At 39.4% G+C, this 23612-nt stretch overlaps 1 protein-coding gene across 5 annotated transcripts in view; it reads left to right on the top strand.

Annotated features, from left to right (window-relative positions):
* LOC124884567 (SPHK1 interactor, AKAP domain containing) overlaps positions 1 to 23612 on the top strand; it is a 178868-nt gene that overhangs the window by 148125 nt on the left and 7131 nt on the right. For 4 of the 5 annotated variants that reach the window (XM_047392545.1, XM_047392546.1, XM_047392550.1 and 1 more), the window contains 5 exons: positions 14286 to 14345; positions 14730 to 14870; positions 16922 to 17180; positions 17455 to 20794; positions 23191 to 23352. In XM_047392545.1, coding sequence (XP_047248501.1) covers positions 14286 to 14345; positions 14730 to 14870; positions 16922 to 17180; positions 17455 to 20794; positions 23191 to 23352 — 3962 coding nt within the window. The remainder of the gene's footprint in view (positions 1 to 14285; positions 14346 to 14729; positions 14871 to 16921; positions 17181 to 17454; positions 20795 to 23190; positions 23353 to 23612) is intronic. The other variant, XM_047392549.1, reaches the window with a different exon arrangement.

The following is a 23612-nucleotide window of genomic DNA, read 5'->3' as shown; positions in this document are numbered from 1 at the left end:
CCCCCTATTCTGGAGCAGTGCTCTGAGCACTCTTGCACTTCTAGGTACTCCAAGTGGGTTGCAGTTATGAAATACAACACATGTGGAAGATGATGGGTTCCTGCTAGCTTCACCTGGATTCTTTTTAAATACTTGGCAGTTAATTTGTTTGGTTTTTTTCTCAACACATTTTTTGCAACCCTCTTGACTATTTGCAACACAATGTTTGGTAGATCTGTGATCAAGTCCCAGTTTTAGCAATTTCAAGAGTGCATCATCCTTCCCAGAGACTTTTGGTAATGTTTGACCTTTCGGAGTCAGTTAAATATCTTTTTTGGCCAATTTTGCCTAAAGAAAAGAAGCTGTCTAATAATGATAATGCACACTTTAATACAGAGTGCTGACTTTCTTAGGCCACACCTTCTCACGTTACACAGATACACATCACCTGCTATGCTTAAGTCCATTAGGTTTGTCCTGCATGGAGTTAGAAAACATGGGAAAAATATTCACATGTCTAGTAATTGTACTGTTTGTTGTCTTCTCTAGAATATTTCTCAAAACCAATTCACCTGCACCCAGAACAATAGCATTTTATTTCAGTAGTCTCATTCATCTGCTGATACTTCTTTAATTGTTTTAGAACGAGACCAAACAGAACAACATAACAAGAACACTTGTGTGAAAAAAGAGCAAATGAACTAAAAAAGCCAATGGTTAAAGAGAAGAAAAACATCATAGACAAAAGGACTAAGAGCGTCAGCTGTATGTGGGAGGATCAGAGTATTAAACAGAGAGGGGGAATGATGCTTGGACGGACAAAGGAAACTAAATGTTTGCAAAGGTTTCTTACACTGATAACGTCAGGACAGATAATGTTGTGTTGAAGCTGCAGCTCACTGTCTGCAGAAGCCCTTTCTGTCTGAGTGCAGTTGTGAGAAAAAAAACAAAAAACTTTCTGCTTGGAAGCAAGGCCAAATAGGATTTTATGCACAATCAAAGTTGTGTGTGTGTTTGGGGTCTTGGATTCACACATGCTGTACCCTTCTTAGAATAGTGTGTGTAGCTGATGCTGGCTACTAAATCCATGGGCGAATTTCAACTCAACAGAAAGCATACATCATTATTTCTGGAACTCAGCTGTGGTCTTGAAATAGATAACTCAATTTCTGCATCAGTGTGAAGATGTAGAGAAGACAAAGAGCAGTGAGAGTGTCATTTAATTAACAGTAGCAGAACATTCTGGAACCAAAGTAATTCAGAACGACAGAACGATACAGATATGTACTGTATATATATATATATATATTCAATTCAAATTCAAAAATACTTTATTAATCCCAAAGGGAAATTATATATATCATATATTTAAATATATATATAATATATATAAATATATATATATATATATCTATATATATATATATATCTATATATATATATATATATATATATATATATATATATATATATATATATATATATATATATATATATATATATATATATATGTCAACTCTAACCAGCTGCTCTATCTTTGTTGATAAAAGCATCTTCACAGCACGATCCCGCCACCACCATGTGTCACTGTGGGGATGGTGTGTTCAAAGTGATGTTCAGTGTTAGTCAACCTCTACACATAGCATCTTGCATCTAGACCCACAAGTGCAATTTGTTTCTCATTTGACCAGACCTCCTTCGTCCATGTCTGCTGTGTGTTCTATAAGGTTTTTGTCGTTTTTTTACAGTGGTGTTCTTTGTGAAGGCCAGCATTGTGCACCTCCACTAGAGTTACTGTCGGCCTGTGAGCGGCCAGGTCTTTATAATTTTGCAATTCAGTTTCAGGAGAAAGACTGCAGTGATCACTGAGATGTTCAAACCATATTGTTTTACAACATAACTCTGCTTTAAACGTCCAAACCACTCTATCCCTTACCTTTCTGTTGTGCTCTTTGGTCTTCATGGAGCTATTTGTTCACTAATGTTATGTAACAAAACCTCTAAGGCCTTCAAAGAACAACTGCATTTATTTGGACTCTATTTACCGAGTAGGTAACCTCTGACTGTAATTGGTGACTCTGAATTTCTATTTAGAGGTGCATGCCACACCTTCAGATTTTTATTCATTTAGTTAAATAATTTTGAAACTAGGAATCATTTCCTTTCCACTTCACAATTATGCATTTCTTTGTCTGGCACATAAAATTCCCCAAAACTATACTGAGGTTTGTGGTTCTAACATTCAGTAATAACGTAGAGAAGGATAACCTGCATTAAATGATCATCTTTGATCACTAACAATCATCTCAACCCATCTCTCTCTGACAAACATGTTGCAAAAAGGTTCTTGCAATTAGTCTGCTGAACTCTGCAGGTTTCAAAGTTCTGTTTGGGTAAATCTGTAAAATAACAGTATAGGTGCCACTCAAGCTTTACATATTTTGCTTTTCTGGTATTTGTTTTTACCGAAGTAAAGAAGGTAATATTTTTCAGCTCCCATGCAAACCCCACTTGGTCTAGGGGTAGGGGAAGTAAACATTTGCACCAGGTGTTATTGGTTTTGTGAATGAAAGAGTAATTTATTGCTTTTCAGTTCAGTTTCTGTTATTTGTAACAAAATACAAACAAAAGGAGGGTACTTAACAAAGTACAAACCGTTGGAAAATAAAAAGGGGTAAAGGAGGGTAGAAGAAATCCGATCCCATCAGAAACAGCGGCACCAGCAGCACGGAGGAAAATGGCGCTCCGCAGCGACCTTGGCTGGCCAGTCTGTTGATGATGGTACAAAACAAAACACACAAACACACACATATGGCCACCAGCCGTAACAATTTTAATGAATGGCCATGATGTTGGTGAAAAGCTTGTAAAGTGTTTTTAAATGTGCTATTGTTGAAATTTCTTTAGAATGACAAAACATTCTTACTTGAAAAAAGCAAAATCCATCATTTATGTCTTTGCCGATTCCAAAGCTAAAGTATGTTTAACATTTCTAAAGCTGCTTAGTGTTTCTGCTTAGTTTCATCTTAGTAGTTTATCAGCACATGTGGTCAGAGTCAACTTTCACCTGACTGCTTACTCCAGTGCAGAGCACATTGTAAATTTCCAAGCTCATGGAGCCAGAAAACAGGCAAATCTCTGCATTATCCCGGATCTTTGACATGGGATAGGTCAAATGTGTTACTAAAACAACTGTTTTACATGCAAGTGAGAAAATTTACCTTGAACACCAAGAAAATATTTACAGATGTCCAGGGCTGCTTTATTTAAATGCCTGAATTTGTATGGTAAATTTATGCACGTCCTCTCAAAATTTATTTTACCTTGACCAGATAGAAACAGATAATTCCCCAAAATCATTGGCGAGACAGCAGGACTTCAGGGTATTAAGAGAAGGCCTTAAGTTAGGGGTGTTAAACACCATCCTTCATGGATGGTGTTTGACTGGCTGTCTTTCAAAGCTTAACTGTTTAGCTGCGTTTCTCTCATCGATGAAGCCGCTAAGGAAACCACTACTGTCATTAATTCTTCATGTTTTCTTTAACATTAAACATACTCCTTGGTCAGTACTAATCCTCAGTGGGTCGCTGCAGACGGCTGCTCACACAAAGCCAGATTCTGCTGGAGGTTTCATCCTGTTAAAGGGCAGTTCACCCTTAAAACTGTTGCCACATGCTGGTCCAGTCTGAGGAATTGTTGCAAAGTTAACAACTAAATGTTTTTGGGTTTTTTTGCTCATTAGTGCAAGTTTTATCTTCATTTTTTCAAACAAATAAAACACATGATACCTCACACAAGATTATCAAAACTATTCTCAATAGTGTTTGAAATCAAACAAGTGTTGCAAACATAACAGGTTTGTTGGCACCCCTGGTTAAGTACAATACTTAAAAAAGCTTTGAAATACATTTAAATTTTATTTAAAAGTATTTAGTATAATTTCACAGTGAAATAAATTGGTGCAGTTCTCAGTAAATATTTCACTGTATGATCTATGGAGTTTTTTTTATCACCTTTACCATGCTTTTAATTGCACGTAGTGGCAAAATAAAGTTGAGTCCTCATCCAATTTGGTGTTTCCCAGTTGAAGTAGTTTCAGGCTCTTAATCATTGCTCTGGCTGCAGATATGGGAAAAAGTTAATGTCTTAATGCTATTTTCTGGCTGAACAAGATCAGAACAAACAAATTATACTTGAATGCCAAGCGCGTTCCCAATTATTGGAACATAAAAACTGAATGCTTCTTCTCCATGTTTGCTTCTGATTCTGTGGATTAAGACTTAAACCAGAAGTTCTAAGTGGTCTGGAAAGTTGATACAGTGACAACATTTCTGTAATGCATTTTGGGGCTAAGCCATTCAGTGATTTATAAATCTTTAAACTTTATTCTATGAGATACAGGAGTCAGACTTTAGAACTGGGGTGAAGTGCTCTACTTTCTTAGTTTAAGTTAGGATGTTCTGAATCAGATGCAGCTGTCTGATCGACTTTTAAGGCGGATTGTGAAGACACTGTTGCAGTAATTAATTTGACTAAGGATAAAAGCATGGATGAGTTTTTAAAGATCCTGCTGGGACATTAGTCTCTTTAATCCTGGAAATGTTCTTCAAGTGATTGAAGGCTGAATTTGTAATGGCCTCTGTGCCTCTAAAGGTTCAGGTCTGAGTCCATCACTACACCCAGATTTCAGGCCTAATCAGTGGTTCCTAGCTGAAGTAACTGGAGTCTGTGCTGACTCTTGATCGATCTTCCTTTGATCCAAAATAATTACTTCAGTTTTATATTTATTTAACTGAAGAAATGTATAGCACATCCATGCATTGATTTGTTCTGTGCATCTAGCCAATGTTTGAATAGGTCCATAGTTACCAGGTAACATTGTAGTGGAGAGCTGTGTGTCATCTGTGTAGTTATAACTTATTTTGTTGTTTGCTATGATCTGAGCTAGTGTATATATTAAATAGGAGGGGAGCCAAGATGGAACCGCATTTCATTTTTGTCAACTCCAATATAAAGTTACCTATTGGCACAAAGAGGTCCCTGTCCTTCAAGTAATACTTAAACCAGTCAAGTGCTGCATCAGAAAGACCGACCCAGTTCTCCAGTGTCTTCCAGTGATAGGTCAACATGGTCAACAGTGTCAAATGCTACGCTGAGGTCCAATAATACCAGCACTGTGGTTCTTCCACACTCTCTGGACTGTGGTAAGTATGAAAACCTGACTGGAAGACGTCAAAGCAGCTGGTCATTGTTAAGAAGGTATTTAACTGTTGAAACACATCTTTTCTAATAGCCTTACGGATAAATGGGAGATTTGAGATGGGTCTGTAACAACTTCAATAAAACCAGATTTTTCTTTTTCAACAGTGGTTTGATAATTGTTGTTTTTAAGGTCTGGGGGAAGATGCCTGACAACATGGATGAGTTTGTTATTTGAAAAAAATCAGACACAGGCAGGGTCAAGTGTACTGTGACACACTTTGTGATTTTATTTGCGAAAAGTGCTTTGTAAATAAACTTGACTTGCATCATATTTAAACCCAAAGAAAACAGGAAGTTAGGGGTTTCCAATGAAAAGTCCCTAGACACATTGATCAACTTAAGAAAGTATTCCAGAGTTCCACTAGTTGGGGCAAAAAATATGCACTATATTGCCAAACGTATTGAGTCACACCATCAAACCAATGAATTCCAGTGTTACAGTCTTCCATGGCTGCAGGTGTGTAAAGTTTGCTGTAGGGAAACTTGACTGGCCTGGACAGAGTCCTGACATCAACGTTCTTGAACACCATTGGGAGGAATTAGAGCGGAAGCTGTAATTCTGTTTTTTCTCATCTAACTGTAAACACACTCCTAAACCTTGTGGAAGATATTTACAGAATAGTTAAATCTGGTATTGCTGGCAACGGTAGGTCCAGCAACAAATTGGATCTTATAGATTAAGAGTAGGATGTCATCAAAGTTCATGGACATGTAAAAGTAGACAAATACTTTTGGCTGTACAGTTAAATATTTATTTCTCAAGATTTCCTAATTAATAGAAAGACTTTGCATGTACAGTACAGACCAAAAGGTTGGACACACCTTCTCATTCAAAGAGTTTTCTTTATTTTCATGACTATGAATATTGTAGCTTCACACTGAAGGCATCAAAACTATGAATTAACACATGTGGAATTATTTACTGAACAAAAAAGTGTGAAACAACTGAAAATATGTCTTATATTCTAGGTTCTTCAAAGTAGCCACCTTTTGCTTTGATTACTGCTCCACACACTCTTGGTATTCTGTTGATGAGCTTGAAGAGGTAGTCACCTGAAATGGTTTTCCAACAGTCTTGAAGGAGTTCCCAGAGATGCTTAGCACTTGTTGGCCCTTTTGCCTTCACTCTGCGGTCCAGCTCACCCCAAACCATCTCGATTGGGTTCAGGTCCGGTCACTGTGGAGGCCAGGTCATCTGGCGCAGCACCTCATCACTCTCCTTCTTGGTCAAATAGCCCTTACACAGCCTGGAGGTGTGTTTGGGGTCATTGTCCTGTTGAAAAATAAATGATGGTCCAACTAAACGCAAACCGGATGGAATAGCATGCCGCTGCAAGATGCTGTGGTAGCCATGCTGGTTCAGTATGCCTTCAATTTTGAATAAATCCCCAACAGTGTCACCAGCAAAGCAACCCCACACCATCACACCTCCTCCTCCATGCTTCACAGTGGGAACCAGGCATGTAGAGTCCATCCGTTCACATCTTCAAATGCCACACAAAGACACGGTGGTTGGAACCAAATATCTCAAACTTGGACTCATCAGACCAAAGCACAGATTTCCACTGGTCTAATGTCCATTCCTTCTGTTCTTTAGCCCAAAAAAGTCTCTTCTGCTTGTTACCTGTCCACAGCAGTGGTTTCCTAGCAGCTATTTTACCATGAAGGCTTGATTCACACAGTCTCCTCTTAACAGTTGTTCTAGAGATGTGTCTGCTGCTAGAACTCTGTGTGGCATTGACCTGATCTCTAATCTGAGCTGCTGTTAACCTGCAATTTCTGAGGCTGGTGACTCGGATGAACTTATCGTCCGCAGCAGAGGTGACTCTTGGTCTTCCTTTCCTGGGGCGGTCCTCATGTGAGCCAGTTTCTTTGTAGCGCTTGATGGTTTTTGTGACTTGGGGGACACTTTCAAAGTTTTCCCAATTGTTCGGACTGACTGACCTTCATTTCTTAAAGTAATGATGGCCACTTGTTTTTCTTTACTTAGCTACTTTTTTCTTGCCATAATACAAATTTTAACAGTCTATTCAGTAGGACTATCAGCTGTGTACTGTATCCACCTCCTGCACAACACAACTGATGGTCCCAACCCAATTTATAAGGCTTGAAATCCCACTTATTAAACCTGACAAGGCCCACCTGTGAAGTGAAAACAATTTCAGGTGACTACCTCTTGAAGCTCATCAACAGAATACCAAGAGTGTGAGGAGCAGTAATCAAAGCAAAAGGTGGCTACTTTGTAGAACCTAGAATATAAGACATATTTTCAGTTGTTTCACACTTTTTTGTTCAGTATATATTTCCACATGTGTTAATTTATAGTTTTGATGCCTTCAGTGTGAAGCTACAATATTCATAGTCATGAAAATAAAGAAAACTCTTTGAATGAGAAGGTGTGTCCAAACCTTTGGTCTGTACTGTGTATATATATATATATATATATATATATATATATATACAGGTCCTTCTCAAAATATTAGCATATTGTGATAAAGTTCATTATTTTCCATAATGTCATGATGAAAATTTAACATTCATATATTTTAGATTCATTGCACACTAACTGAAATATTTCAGGTCTTTTATTGTCTTAATACAGATGATTTTGGCATACAGCTCATGAAAACCCAAAATTCCTATCTCACAAAATTAGCATATTTCATCCGACCAATAAAAGAAAAGTGTTTTTAATACAAAAAACGTCAACCTTCAAATAATCATGTACAGTTATGCACTCAATACTTGGTCGGGAATCCTTTTGCAGAAATGACTGCTTCAATGCGGCGTGGCATGGAGGCAATCAGCCTGTGGCACTGCTGAGGTCTTATGGAGGCCCAGGATGCTTCGATAGCAGCCTTTAGCTCATCCAAAGTGTTGGGTCTTGAGTCTCTCAACGTTCTCTTCACAATATCCCACAGATTCTCTATGGGGTTCAGGTCAGGAGAGTTGGCAGGCCAATTGAGCACAGTGATACCATGGTCAGTAAACCATTTACCAGTGGTTTTGGCACTGTGAGCAGGTGCCAGGTCGTGCTGAAAAATGAAATCTTCATCTCCATAAAGCTTTTCAGCAGATGGAAGCATGAAGTGCTCCAAAATCTCCTGATAGCTAGCTGCATTGACCCTGCCCTTGATAAAACACAGTGGACCAACACCAGCAGCTGACACGGCACCCCAGACCATCACTGACTGTGGGTACTTGACATTGGACTTCTGGCATTTTGGCATTTCCTTCTCCCAGTCTTCCTCCAGACTCTGGCACCGTGATTTCCGAATGACATGCAGTCCAGTGCTGCTTCTCTGTAGCCCAGGTCAGGCGCTTCTGCCGCTGTTTCTGGTTCAAAAGTGGCTTGACCTGGGGAATGCGGCACCTGTAGTCCATTTCCTGCACACACCTGTGCACGGTGGCTCTGGATGTTTCTACTCCAGACTCAGTCCACTGCTTCCGCAGGTCCCCCAAGGTCTGGAATCGGCCCTTCTCCACAATTTTCCTCAGGGTCCGGTCACCTCTTCTCGTTGTGCGGCATTTTCGGCCACACTTTTTCCTTCCCACAGACTTCCCACTGAGGTGCCTTGATACAGTACTCTGGGAACAGCCTATTCGTTCAGAAATTTCTTTCTGTGTCTTACCCTCTTGCTTGAGGGTGTCAATAGTGGCCTTCTGGACAGCAGTCAGGTCGGCAGTCTTACCCATGATTGGGGTTTTGAGTGATGAACCAGGCTGGGAGTTTTAAAGGCCTCAGGAATCTTTTGCAGGTGTTTAGAGTTAACTCGTTGATTCAGATGATTAGGTTCATAGCTCGTTTAGAGACCCTTTTAATGATATGCTAATTTTGTGAGATAGGAATTTTGGGTTTTCATGAGCTGTATGCCAAAATCATCCGTATTAAGACAATAAAAGACCTGAAATATTTCAGTTAGTGTGCAATGAATCTAAAATATATGAATGTTAAATTTTCATCATGACATTATGGAAAATAATGAACTTTATCAAAATATGCTAATATTTTGAGAAGGACCTGTATATATATAGATAGATAGATAGATAGATAGATAGATAGATAGATAGATAGATAGATAGATAGATAGATAGATAGATAGATAGATAGATAGATAGATAGATAGATAGATAGATAGATAGATAGATAGATAGATAGATAGATAGATAGATAGATAGATAGATAGATAGATAGATAGATAGATAGATAGATAGTGTCATGATATGACATCCTTGGACTTGGTTTGTGTTTTGTTTTAACTTTTGTTTAGTTCTGTTTCCCTGTGTTGTTAATCAGTTCCACCTGTCCCCTCTGCCTCCCTGCCAGCTTGTCACACCTGTTCTTAGTTCCTGTGATTACTTGCCTTTGTTTTCTCCCTGTATATTAGTTGGTCTGTGTTCTTTGTTCCCTGCTGGTTCCTCTGTTTATTTACTCACTGTTCTGCCATGTTTCATTTCCCTGATCAGTTCTTTGTGTTTTGCTACTTCCTTGAGATTGCTAATTAAAGATGGAGATTTCTTTAATTATGCGGCTGCCAAGCTCTTATCTGCACTTTGGTCGGATCCAAACTCAGAAGCTGACAGATAGATAGATATGAGTTAGTGTGTGGGATGCTGTTTTCTGTATTGTCATTACCTATATCAGTTTATTGAAGTACATTATTTAAAAAAACAATAAACATATGCATGCCCTTACTTATTGTCTTTTTTCCGTTTCTGTTTTTCAGTCATGTTTTTATTTATTTATGAAGGTTTCACATCCACATGTAAAAGCAGTACAGCATACACAAGAAACATCACTTTCTTATGACTGTTGTGATTTCTAGCAGCATAAGGATTGGCCATCACGTCTCATCATTCCTCTACCTATCATTGCATCTTTATCTTGAGACAAATAGGTTCACTCTTTATTTGCTTCCTGTTCACACTTTATCTTTTCCAGCTGATGTTTACATGGTCAGATCTTCAGATGCAGGGTCATGCATATGTTTATCTTCTAATGTGTCTGAAAAACCGATGGAATCAGTGCATGTCCCCAGGCTTGTGTCGCCATCAGATAGCTAGATAGTCTTCTGCCTCCCAAATTTAGAACAGCTGCCTTTCGGCTCTCACCGTCTGATGGGGTTAAATTGCTTCAACCCTTCTCAAGGTCAGAAGGATCACTGTTTGCTTTGCCCGCATGTTGTGTGCAGGCAGCATGTTGGTAGGCAGGAGGAGGTGTTGTTGCTGCTTCCTCTTGGAGGATATCCAGCAGGACATGTAAAAACTGCTGAGATGTCTATGAACAAACCTTCTGCTCATGGATTAGAAAGGAGTTATTTAGAGTACAAGTAGAAACCTTTAAGACTGTTAGCTGTGTGTGTATGTATCTATCTATCTATATATATATATATATATATATATATATATTATATTCAAAATATAATAGCCAATGCCTTTTTTCTTTATCTGACCAAATGAGCAAACGGTAATACCAGTTGGTGGTCTTTGTATGCAGTAAATTTTGTGAATTAATCTCAGCAGCCGTGTGTATGTTGTTGACATTTAAAGGCTACGCTGACAAAAAGGTCCTCATCGTGTTCAGCAATCTGACACTAACAATGGAGGGCAACCTTTTTTTACTGCTCAGTGAGTCGATTGCTTTTATTATTGTTGTGAGTAGGAGGTAACAAAATATGTGTTCAGATAAAGAGCAGAAGTGACACATCCACTCAGTGAAGGGCATAGGACAAAAAAAAATCCCATTGTTTTCAAGGTGAGACAGAGAGGCCTTTGAGGATTGTTAGCTGGGAACGACTTCTTCTTTTATACATGACTGAGTCGATTTTCAAGAGGCAGCTGCCATCACATTATCCCTGATAGTGGGGGAAATATGTTTGAATAAAGGGTACCAGTTATAGGCTGATACATTTGACAGACTTCATAAGCAGCTTTTTCCTAAATAATGTAATTATTTTTATTTATTTAAAGGATACAAGAAAGAGAGTCTGAATATACCCTTCATCTTAATAAATGGACAACCTGTTTTATCTGTTTTATCTTTTATTTTTTCAAAGATTTTGTGGCACATTTATTCACAGTGATCGGACAGAAAACGAACAGCGAGTGAAGGAGGGAAAGACATGCAGGGTTGATTAATCTAAATACTTAAATTAATTAATAAAAGTTTCTGTAAAACACAGTTTGTGATTTGGGAAACCTAAGGGCTTTTTCAAAACTTTCTTGGCATTAGCACCACCACAGACTGTGACAAGCATATGAAGACTGATCAAACTTTGACAGACCTGTTCTGCACTGATAGGACAGTCTTTAAAATATGGGGTGCCATTTGTAAAGTTATACAGTCAAAATTTGACAGTAATATTTTTGGGTCATTTGTTTATTTTTAGCCTGACATAAGAGGAAAACAATGTTACTTAAAATATTTTAGTTAGCAAGCTAAACATTTAGCCCCAAACTAAATATTTAGTTTAAAATTTAAATATTTAATTTGGGTGGGATTCACGGTGGCGCAGTTCGTAGCAAGACTGTTGCAAGAAGCTCCTTGGTTTGACTCCCGGCCGGGGGTCTTTCCTCATGGAGTTTGCGTGGGTTCTCTTCGGGTACTCCAGCTTCCTCCCACAGTCTAAAAACATGACTGTTAGGTTAATCTGTCTCTCTAAATTCGCTTTAGGTGTGAATGAGTGTTTGCATGGTTGTTTGTCCTGTGTGTCTCTGTGTTGCCCTGCGATGGACTGGCGACCTGCCCAGGGTTTACCCTGCCTCCCACCCGTAGATTGCTGGAGACTGGAACCAGCTGCCCCGTGACCTAGTATGGAAGAAGTGGGTATAGAAAATGGATGAATGGATTTTTAATTTGGAACTAAATATTTAGTTTGTAAACAAAATATTTAGCTTTTTAGGGAAATAAATATTTATTCTCACTTCGGTCAGTGTGCCTCAGGGCAGCTGTGGCTACAATGTAGCTTATCACTGTCAGTGTGCGAATGGGTGGATGACTGAATGTAGTGTGAAGCGCTTTGGGGTCTCAGGGACTTGATAAAGCACTATACAAGTACAGCCCATTTTATTTTGTAAGCTAAATATTTAGCTTACAAAAAAAATATTTAGCTTACAAAATATAGATTTAGTTTCCAAGCTAAATATTTAATTTGGAGCTAAATATTTAGTTTGTAAACTAAATATATAACTTCTAATTAAATATTTAGTTTGTAACAGTGACATTTATAAATGTATGAATGATATGGTGAAATTATGACTTTAAAACTTGAACCCCCATTTTTTTCTTATGACAGGCTAAATAACCCAAAATATTACGGTCAATTTTTGGCTGTATAACTTTACAAACGACACCGCATATTAAAACACAGATTGTAATTTGTTAAACATTTACTCTTATTTATGAAAACTAAATAATTAAAAATAATTGTTATCATTAAAACAAATTATTGCGATGGACTGGCGACTTGTCCAGGGTGTAACCCACCTCTCGCCCATAGACTGCTGGAGATAGGCACCAGCTCCCCCATGACCCACTATGGAATAAGCGGTAGAAAATGACTGACTGACTGACTGTTATCATTAAAACAAATTATTGTAATAAGAATTTGTCATCCAGTTACGATGAAAATGTTTTATTGATGAAGGATACAAACCCCTAAAACTGACAGTGGGGTTAAATGTTTTTTTGGCAGACCAGAACCTCTACTGGTATATTTGGCCAGTTGAATGGACTTTTACTGCTAGTTATGTCCATATCTTGTCTGGATCCTAATGGCTGAGATGTTAGATCTCAGGGTAAGTGGTGAAAACATTATGATGATGAAAAAGTATGAAAGTATAAAGGTAATATTGGTTGATATCAATCAATATTATCAAGATATTTCCCAATAATATCACAAGGTCATGTTTTCCTTAAACTGTGCAGCCCTACTCTTCGATAATAACATTTTTAGTCCATGTTATCCATCCCTATTGCCTGGTTTTGTGAATCAGGTATATTGTTACACCATTTGTTCCTACAACTGGTTTCACAATGTAACTTGTAAACAAGCATCATGTGATATAATATTAAAAAAGAAATGATAGAGTATAAAGTACATAGACCTTGATGCCAGATTTTCTGTGACATCTTGACAGAGCCCTCTGGGGATATGTCTCATCTTAAAAAAAAAAACAGATATAAAAAAAAAAATGAAAAGCATGTAGAAAATAGCTTTGCTCACACATGCTGTTCAAAGTCCCTTCAAGGTGTCTCTAGCACTTCTCAGCAACGTGTCAAATGGTTTCAGTCTATATGTATTTTTAGGAGGTCTTGTAAGTAGAGAATGTAGAATGGTAGCAGTAGATAAAGCCAATACAGAAATCTAGAGGTAAAAAAGAAACAGCAATATCCCTTCTGCAAATGTGTTTTGCATTTGAAAGAGTCAGACAACTTCTGGCACCCTTAGTATGACTAGGTTTGATCTGCCACGGCAACCGAGTACTTAGAAATGTTGGAAGGGTGTCTGCTTATGACTGAGACACAAATATCCTTTTTTTCTCAGCATGTTACAGTACCTTGCACATACATGCTGAAAGTGGCTGCTTGAATAAGAACAACCTCCACACCGTCCTCATACACTTTTGAAGCTGCTCTTTATTTATTTGAACTTAGCCACCCCCACTCACATAGGAGTCTGTGCTGCTAATTCAAACAGGATCTGTTAAGAGTCCCCAATTCCCAGTGCTGACATGAAGGCTCTATCGCACACCATTAAACCTGCAGCCTAAGGCAAAGGTGTGTGAGGTATGAGGAAGGAGGGAGATGGAGGCAACGTGAAGGTTCGAAGCCCTGGAGAGACACTGCCCAAACTGTCGTTATTCAGATACAACAGACAGTTGTTGGGCATTCAAATCACCATAGCAAAGGGAGCTTTTTAGAAGATTGGTAGGATTTAGGAAAGAGAAATGACATTTTGGAAAAGTACTGCTTTGCTTTTTGGTAAATCTTCCTTGTCTCAAGTTTTTTTCTGATGCCATGCCTTTATCTTACTTTCCCCCAGATGTGTTTTGTGAATCTGGACCCTCAAAAAACAAACTGTCGAGATGATAAAAACAACAAGGTGAGTCAATTCCTTGCGCATTTGCAATCTCATCCCTCATGTTTCCTTCCTTTTATCTTCCTGCCCACTTTTCATCACTCAGGAACTATGTTAATTGTTTTCCACCAAAACATCTCGCCCCCGTTGCCATGGATTCAAGATCATTACCCAAAATTAGAGGGTTTATCTGTTATATGATATGCAGATTTCATAGCCTCTTTTTGCAGCTGGTAGTGGTCGATCAATTATATTTCAATACGGTTCAGGACATCTCACAGGAAGGAACCTGTAATTACATGAACTTGACCTGGATTCAAAGAAAATGTATTACATTCAGTTTTAAAGCATCTCAGTGCTTTTTTCCATCATTAAGCATTGTCTCTGCGGTTGGCACGTGTCTTGCAGAAATTGGCATCAGTGTCTCCAGACCTGCCAAAACTTGTTGAATTACTGACTGTCCACCAGCCCAAAGAAAATGAGATCCTACTGCTTGGTGGCCTGGGAACCTCAGAAACATGCCAAACACACCCACACTCCCCCCTGCAGGTAAGTGAGCTGCACATCTAGCAAGTTTTCTTCATCCTTTGAAATAACTGGACTGTAAAGTGTGCAAGTTGTTCTATTAATAGCAATTTATTATCGCTAGATCAGAACCTTTTGTGGGAGTAATACTTGCTGTGTTGTTTCTTTTGTACAGAACACTCCTGGTACACACCAAGGTTGATTCTTTGTAAAACTCTTCTTCACTATATTATTCGTGTTCCAAATACAGTAAGATGCAAAAGTAATTAACTTGGAAAGTAACAGAGCACAAAACACATTTAAAATGATTTCATGAAACTATATGCAATTACATCAAAGGAGGCATTTTCTATCTTCTCTGACCATCCAGTGTGCATGGCTATTCAACTAAACACACTTAGGACAGACTTGTGGATTTTACGACCCCTGAACCACATTTGACCTTTAGATGTTTTGGACAGGCACTCAGTGGAAAATCATTTAGATTTGTTTTTACATGACAATCACATTTTTCTCCTTTTGTATTTTTTAAGTGATTGTTGCTGTTTCACTGTTTCCTACATTATAACCCTTTTATGGAGGGTGGAAATGCCGGTTCATGCTAACAATAAAAAGACTGATAGTTTGTTTGATATTCAGCCTGCTGCATGGAATCTCACTAGAATAGATTCCTTCAGTCAACACAAATAATAGTGCACAAGGTGCTAATTGTCAAATCTGAAGCAATTGTCAGGACTTGAGCAATGGACGAATCCAGAATGCAGACTAGTAGGCAGCATGACGGTAGGTGAAAAAAGATTTAATAACAAAAAACTCACTCAAAGGAGGAGGCAGGAACCAAAACAGTAAACGTACAGGCAAGACAGGCAAAAACAGACATGGGCAGGCTAGCAAGACAGGCTTGGCATGAATAACAGGACAAGAGCATGATCTGAAAATGTTTCCGCAAGGAATAAATAGAACGGAGGTGTATATATGGAACGTGAACCAGGTGAAGAAAGGAGCCAGATTAGTTTGGAGCAGGTGAACTGAATAAAGTTAATTGACAGGAGAAAATAAAACGTGGCTGGAGCAAAACAGAGACCTTTGAATACAAACTAGTACACTATGAAATTAAAGCATAACCAGATACAACAAACATAACTTGATAAGACATGAACAAAACAAAAACTAAAGCATGATTAGGAAAATAATAAACAGAAGCATGATTCAAAATCTGAGAATAATAATAATAATAATAAACAGAAGAACGATTCAAAACCTTAACTGTGAAAAACATATAAAGAAAAAACCCGAAACCAAAAACCAAACAACCCCAAATCATAACAGCACTAATATAACCATAATTTCTCTTAATATTTTGCAGCCTGACCTTATAGTGTATACTCACTGAAGTCAAAGGTAAACTTTGTCAAGAACACACTGTTGTTCTCAATGATTTCAGCTTAAATTGACATTATCAGACTAAAACTTCAGTAAGACAGAAGAAACAGAAGCCAATCAAAATAATATTAAGGCTTTTTTATTAAATGCATTTTTGGTATGATTGAGTTCAGGTTATAATCTATGCAGAATTGTATGCATGTAACTATGATTGTTGCAAAAATCAACCTCCCACCTCTGCTTTAGCCTGAAAACCTGTAAAACCGTTGAAGGAACTGTACTTAAATTCAGAACAGTTTCAGGTCATAATATGAAAATGTTAAAAAATGTATATTTTTTTGCTTTAGAAATGTAAACTGACTATAACAGCTACATCAGTGTCTAACAGACTAAGCTATTTCCCCTCCTTCCTCATCGTTCCTTTGCAATAGCCTTTTTAAAATGCAGTATTTTAAAAAAAAAAACTGTATCAAGATCAATAAACAGCTTGAGGTGCATGCACAGACAATTAAACTTATATGAGTTCATCCAAAGGCATCAAAGAAAATTCAAGAAATGGGCCCACCGGGTACTTGTTTTTTGTTTAATTCACAACATTAAAGTTTTGATTAACATTGTTCCTTGTGTGTGTGCATGCAGACATGTACTTGTGTGTTTCTAATTTTTTGACATCTGTATTTTCTTTCTTTAAGGGCGGGCAGCGCACAGGTGTGTGTCTGCTTCCATGTTCAGGGAAGGGGCACTCCATCTCCTCTGCCAGCATCATCTTTGAGATCAACAAGTTTCTGATTGGGATGCAGTGGGTAAAGGAGCGACAGTTTCAGCAGGGCCGAGCTGCTGGACAGAAAGTTGATGATGACACCAGTTGTTTGATATCATCCATTGAAGAGGACTTCCAGACAGCATCAGAACACCTCGGAGAGGACAGTGAAGATGATGGCTTAAGAAATGGTAGCATTTCAGCCTCAGTGTAGTACTGTCTTTCTTTTTTTTTTTTGAATGATACTGTGTTACCACCAGGATTAATAAATGAAAGAGAAAAGACAATTTGAAATTCTCTATAATTCTCTATAATAAATAGGACAAACGTCTTATTCTAAGGGTAAAAATAATATTGTTCTAGTTCTAGCTTTTAGAAACTGATAGAATTGAGCTCTGATCACACGGGACTCTGTGGACATTCTTCATTCCCTGTCTTTCTGTGTTTCCCCCTGTCTCCTCACAGAACCAGAGAGTAGTGATGTAGGGCACAGCTCAGTCGAGGCTGCACAGAAACACAGTGTCAAACATCTATGTCACGGGGGACAGCTGGCTCGTCATCACAGCCAGGATGATAGTGACGTAAAAAGGGAGGAGCTTCCAAGTGCAAGTCTTCATACAAAGGAATCCGCTGGCCAATACGCAACCAATCTAGCTGAGTCGGTGTTGCAAGATGCCTTCATACGACTTTCTCAAGATGAAGCTTCCTTTGTCCCTGAGGCAGCAATCAGCGTGTCCCTCTCTAGCTGTCCTTCCAACAGACCTTCAAAGACCAAACAGCCTTCACAACAGCGCACCTGCTCTTTTGAACTACCCAAAATAGTCATAGTTCAGAGCCCAGACAATTTGGACGGACCTGCAGAATGGTCAGAGACACAACCATCACATGTGCATGATTATGATATCCCTGCCAAAGCAGAGGAAATGCCTGAGACTGGAACCCAGGCTCCAACTCATAAACAGAGTGGTGGACACAAACATGTTGAGATGGCTTTGGCCTTAGCAGCCACTGTTATTGGCACCATTTCTTCCCCACAACTGACTGAAAAAATTAGTCTTGAATCTGCTTCAGTAGAGATAACAGCGGATGAGCTGCAGGAAATAAAGGAAAGGAGTGACTATTCTGTCTCCTCAGCTATGTGTGGTATGGCTCAAGTAGCAGGAGCAGTAGCGGCAGTTGAGTTAACTGAGGAATCAGTAGGAATTGGTGATTCTGATGGAGATTCCACTGAGGTCTTCACACCCTCCCACGGTCTGATGTCTGCAGCCAAGGCCTCCACAGCCTTCCCACTGCACTGCAGTGTGGCAGCAGGTACAAGTGTGGAGGCATTTCGAGCTAATATTGCTGAAGTTTTGCACAGGGAAGCAGCAGAGGTCTTGACTCAACCACAAGGCTACAAAAGTGTGGCAGACTTGCTGGAGACCACACATAACAAAATAGTGGATGGTATTACCTGTCCCAAAAAATACTGCATGGATGAAAGCAAGGTGGACGACCTAATAAATGAGGTTGCTGACAGCCTATTCAAACATGCTTTAGAGAAGGCTAGAAAGAAAAAGGAACTAGATGGTGCTGGAAAGGATGCTCCCAGCCTCCAGGTCTTTCTTCAGGACAGTGTAAACAACTTGCTATTTGAAATTCTCTGCTTGACCCAGAAGAAGATCAGTCATATTTCTACGGGTGAGCAAAGGACAGAGGAAGCACCAGAGACTGATATTTTTCAGATGCCTGCTGCTGCAAAGGAGAGCAAGGCTCCATTAAGTCAACTGAAGAGCTTGGTTGGTAATAGTCATTCCACGAATTGCGAGAACCTGAGTGGCATGTTCCACTGCGCAGAGAGGTTTTCGATGGCTTCTGGACTGAAGCAGAAGCAGGTACCTGAAGAAGGGGACATAATGGCTTCTTCCTCCACAGCACACTTTAAAGAACAGTTGCAATCCCAACGCAGACAAAGTCAGCCTAAACCTAAAGACTTAAATGATCATCAGCAGAACAATGGTACCATCAGAGAACCTTTATGTGAAATATCAGCTCACATCACAGAGAGGAGGGGTCGTTTAGTGATGGGCAGTGAGAGCAAACAGACCGCTCTAATCTCACAGTCCTCTCTCAATTCCTGCAGTTCTCTTCTCTCCTTAAGAGTGGACTCTGACTCCAGGGCACCTATCACTTGTTATGCTGAAGATCTGGCTGCTACAGTGGTGTCAATGGCCACAGAGCTGGCGGCCATCTGTCTGGAAAACTCCACCGGGAAACAGCCTTGGTTTTGTGCCCTTAACGGGACATCTACCGAAGTAACAGAGACCTACTTGATGCCAGCTTGCCGCACTGTTTTAAGGCTAAAAGAGTCTCAAAGCAGCAATGCGGCCTCTAGAAAACACCGGGCACCCCGACTCAGTGAGATTAAGAGAAAAACAGAGGAGCAACCAGAACTAATGGAGAGGCTGGTTAACCGTGTGGTGGATGAATCAGTCAACCTTGATGAACCGCAAGATCCGTTTGCCCTCTTCGCCTCTGAAGTCTCAGCGAGAATCATGAATTGCCCTGAACTCAACGTGGTGGATACCTCCAAGACAGGCCAGCAGCGCAGCAGGCTACAGTGTGAAAAGTGGAGTCGTGGAAAGGCGTCAAGTTATGAGAGCATTCCAGAAGAAGACACAGACCCCTCAGGCGCACCCAACACCCTGGGCCCAGGCAGTCGGTTAGGTCAGAACCTAAGCCGTGGTAGTTCAATTTCTAAGCAGTCCAGCTGTGAGAGCATCACAGATGAGTTCTCACGGTTCATGGTAAACCAAATGGAGACTGAGGGTAGAGAGTTTGACCTGCTGCTGGATTACTACGCAGGGAAGAATGCCAGCACCATCCTGGCTGCAGCTGTGCAGCAGGCTGCAACAAAGAAAAATGGTCAACTTAATGTCAGAGCATCTTCCTGCCTGTCTAAGCAGTCTAGCACAGAGAGCATCACAGAGGAATTCTACCGTTTCATGCTCCGAGACATGGACAAGGAGAACAAAGACTATGGTATTGCCAAAACTAAAGAATGGAGCAACAGTCTTTTCCCGCCTACTCCTAGAACACCCTTCTGTATTCGGCAGTCTTCTGTCCCAGACCGGCGCTCCTCAGACTCCCGATTGACAGTCAACTCGCCCATAAAAGCCAACTCTTTTGATGGATTTGTCCGCAATGTATATGGAGACACTCTAAATATCTTTCCCACCAACTCAGTATCAGCAACAGGATTGTGCAAGTCTGACTCCTGCCTCTATCAAAGGGGGAAGACTGATCAGATTACGGACTTGCTGATCCATGAGACCTGGTCAAGCTCTATTGAGTCCTTAATGAGAAAGAACAAGATCATTGCTGATCCAGAGGACAGTATCGAGTTGGAGGCTTCAGGAGACTCCCAGCCTCATGTGTGGCAATTTGCCAATCGACTGGCAGCTGACATTGTTCATATTGGCAAGGCTGCACTTGGAGGACAGCAAGATGTTGCTGAGACAACGCCTGGGTCACACACACAGCCGCACACGCCTGTTGTTGAGAGGAGAAGGGGGTTTAAACAGTCTCATCTGACTTGCAGTCGCAGTAGGTCCAGCCAGGAGCAAGCTGGTTTGGGCCTAGGGTCTGGAAGTTGTGATAGCAATACTCCCTGCACCAGAGGTCCCAGAGATGTGCCACTCATCCATATTGAGGGAGATCAAAGGGTTGAAGAGACTCTTTCAAAGCCTGAAAGGACAGGAGCAGGGCCAGAGGAAACATCTGTAAATGCAATGCGAATGGAGATACCTATTGCCAGTAGCAGCAGGTACGATTACACAACTCACAGTCCTGTAGAGTCAGACCTATTGTTTATGCAGATATTTTTATTGATCCACACCAGAATTGTCTTTGTCAAGGCATATAAACAAGTGAAGAGTAAGCAAGGATCACATGTTTTTTTTTTTTTTAAATAAACATTAAAGCTAGACAAAAAATACACCTTAAGAAGTAATATAGCACACCAAATCTATTCTTAGAGTTTATTCACAGTCTGGCTGGCACAAAAGGGAACTATTGACACACAAATTTGATTGATTTTAACAGAATGGGAGGTGTGACAAAGCTTTGATTAGGTTGTGACTCATCCTGTCTGGGTGATGCACTGTGTGCAGAAGGCTTTTCGTGTCTTCCTTTTTTATCCAGTTGAACTTCCCTTAATAAGGTCGCTCTTGGATACCATACAAAAGCCGCGACACACATACACAGAGAAGTATTTATAATACACCGGCGGACCTAAAAAGAAGCCATCAAGAGGGTGTGGGGGTATTTTTCTTACACATTGTTTTTAAAGCAGACAGCAATTTTAACAAGACAAACACTTAGCAAGATATTAACTCTTTTATACTGGAAAAAACGTGTCAATAATGCTTTTCCTTCAAAGCTTAATCCTAATTAGAGTAAATGTTAGTTTAGCAAAGACTGGAACACACAGTGCCGCAGTTTAAAATAAAATTGATTAAAAAAAGAATATGCATATAGTACAAATTATGTTTATCCTTTTCTTTACCAATGGAGTTTCACTCCAGTGCTTATTTAGAGGTGTAGTTAGCGCCTAAACGTCACTGTTCTTAGTGTTATTTCATGTTTTCATTGCATTCTTTACTTTGAGAGAGCAAGTGCATTGCCTCAGAAAAAACAAAATCTAACTAAGCCAAGATAAAGTCACACAACCACTGATGAAGCCAGACGTATAATTTTCGAGACCTCAATATCTTTAACAAAGTCATTACTTTACTTTAAGGGGTTTCCGTATAAATAATTATGTTATAGAATGATTACTAGATATATTTTACAGATTCTTTATAAAAATGTGAAATGCACATGAAAAAATGTATTTAATGTGATAATAGTCACATGACTGCAAAAGTATATTAATTATAAAAACAGGTGATCTTTGGAAAAAAGTTTCTTTTCTTAAAAGCATTCAATAAACAGTAACATTTTTGAAATCTGACTTTTTTGTTAATATCTTGTATCAAATTAGAGTTCGAGGAGTTTTTAGGGATTTTTACAAATGATACGGAAGAAATGTGATTCTTATTGGCCAACTACCATGGAGACCATTTGGATTATCTGCTTTTAGATGTTGAGAATTGTTCTGTTTCACGAGGAGCTTTATGGTGGTGATTCTTTATCTAGGGATCATTTGAAACAAGACTGCATTGAAGCTCTGAAAGGAAACAGGATGTATTTCACATAAAAACATAGGCCTTAAGTAGGATTGGGCCTATCATGTAAGACGATGATCTTAAATGCTGCCAGTGTATGTAAGATATTGTGACTGGAACATTTTAAGCGTCCCGCCCTGGTTCTAGATCTGATTGTTGACTGCAAGCTTTAGATGAAACCTAATGTAATACTTAGACAATGATGGCAAAATACCAGCGTATTGTCTAAAATGCAAGATGAAATATGATTTGTTTATTTAAATTTGACTATTGAAAACAAATATTTCCTAAGAACTTTTTCCTCCAATTTCTGTTTTGTAAAGTGAGATACCGAACTTTAAAATGTAACACAAATTGGTATTTTGGCATTTATCTACACAAGTAAGACTATCCAATACCCAAATGTGATCTTGTGTATTTCAATAGCAATTATATCCTCAAAATGAGCAACAGTAAACGAAAAGCTGGCAGTCTTACAGGTCTCAAGAGAGTCACGAGACATGCTTCTGCTCACTTCACAATACATGTAATCCTAAAGCAAGTGGAGTGCAACTGTTATTCCCTTCTGCGAGAGGGGAACTCAATCACTCGCCTGTTCAATTAAATCTGATTTCCCTCAAGAATTGTTGAGGATGGCAGCTCTCAAACATCTAATTATGGCTTAATTTAATAAGTTTGCAAACAAAAAAGCAGGTTAAAAAAAAAACAGAGACCCCATGAGAAATGATGTTTGCTTATGCATGGAAGATATTAAAATAAATTAGCTTTGTGTTTAAGTAGTACGTCGTAATTTCATTTTCTAAAGGCTTTCTATTTGTAATAAGTTAATTATCCTATTGTGGCCTGTTAAAATTCTGTGTAGTTTTAAGAAATTCAGAACACAAACTGTGAGAGATTTGAGAACATCATTCAGAGTTGATAAAAACCTTGCTGCAGTCATTGTGCTGAACCAGTTGCTGGTCACTCCCACCATGTTGCGGTTTGCTCTCCCCAGCAGTGAGAGGGACAGACCAGCTGTGGCAGTGGCTGCAGTAGTGAAGAGGGACAAACGTTCAATGAGTACTAGCAGTGAAGAGAGCATGGGGAGCTGGTCTCATATAACTCCTGAAGATGACCCCCACGAGGAGACCAGTAGTTTTATCCAGCTGAGTGAGGGGTCAGTAACCATTGCTCCTCGATACCGCTCCAAACGCTGCTACTGCTTTTCTCACCCTCACTCCACTCTCATTGGCCCATTGCTTGTGATACTTGTGTCCTCTCGTACCAACCCCAACTGACTTCCTGCAGCTGCTGTAACCCATGCCAGCTAAAGCAGAGTTTAGCTATGAGCTCATTATTGAAGTCCATACGGAGCTAGACCTTGTCTACACTCCAGCTGCCTCTAGTAAGACAATATTGCAATTCCCTGGATTCAAA

The sequence above is a fragment of the Girardinichthys multiradiatus genome, chromosome 18 (assembly GCF_021462225.1).
Source record: "Girardinichthys multiradiatus isolate DD_20200921_A chromosome 18, DD_fGirMul_XY1, whole genome shotgun sequence".
Classification (NCBI taxonomy): Eukaryota; Metazoa; Chordata; class Actinopteri; order Cyprinodontiformes; family Goodeidae; genus Girardinichthys; species Girardinichthys multiradiatus.
The sequence above is the reverse complement of the archived record's forward strand: the minus strand, read 5'-3'. Positions and strand labels throughout refer to the sequence as shown.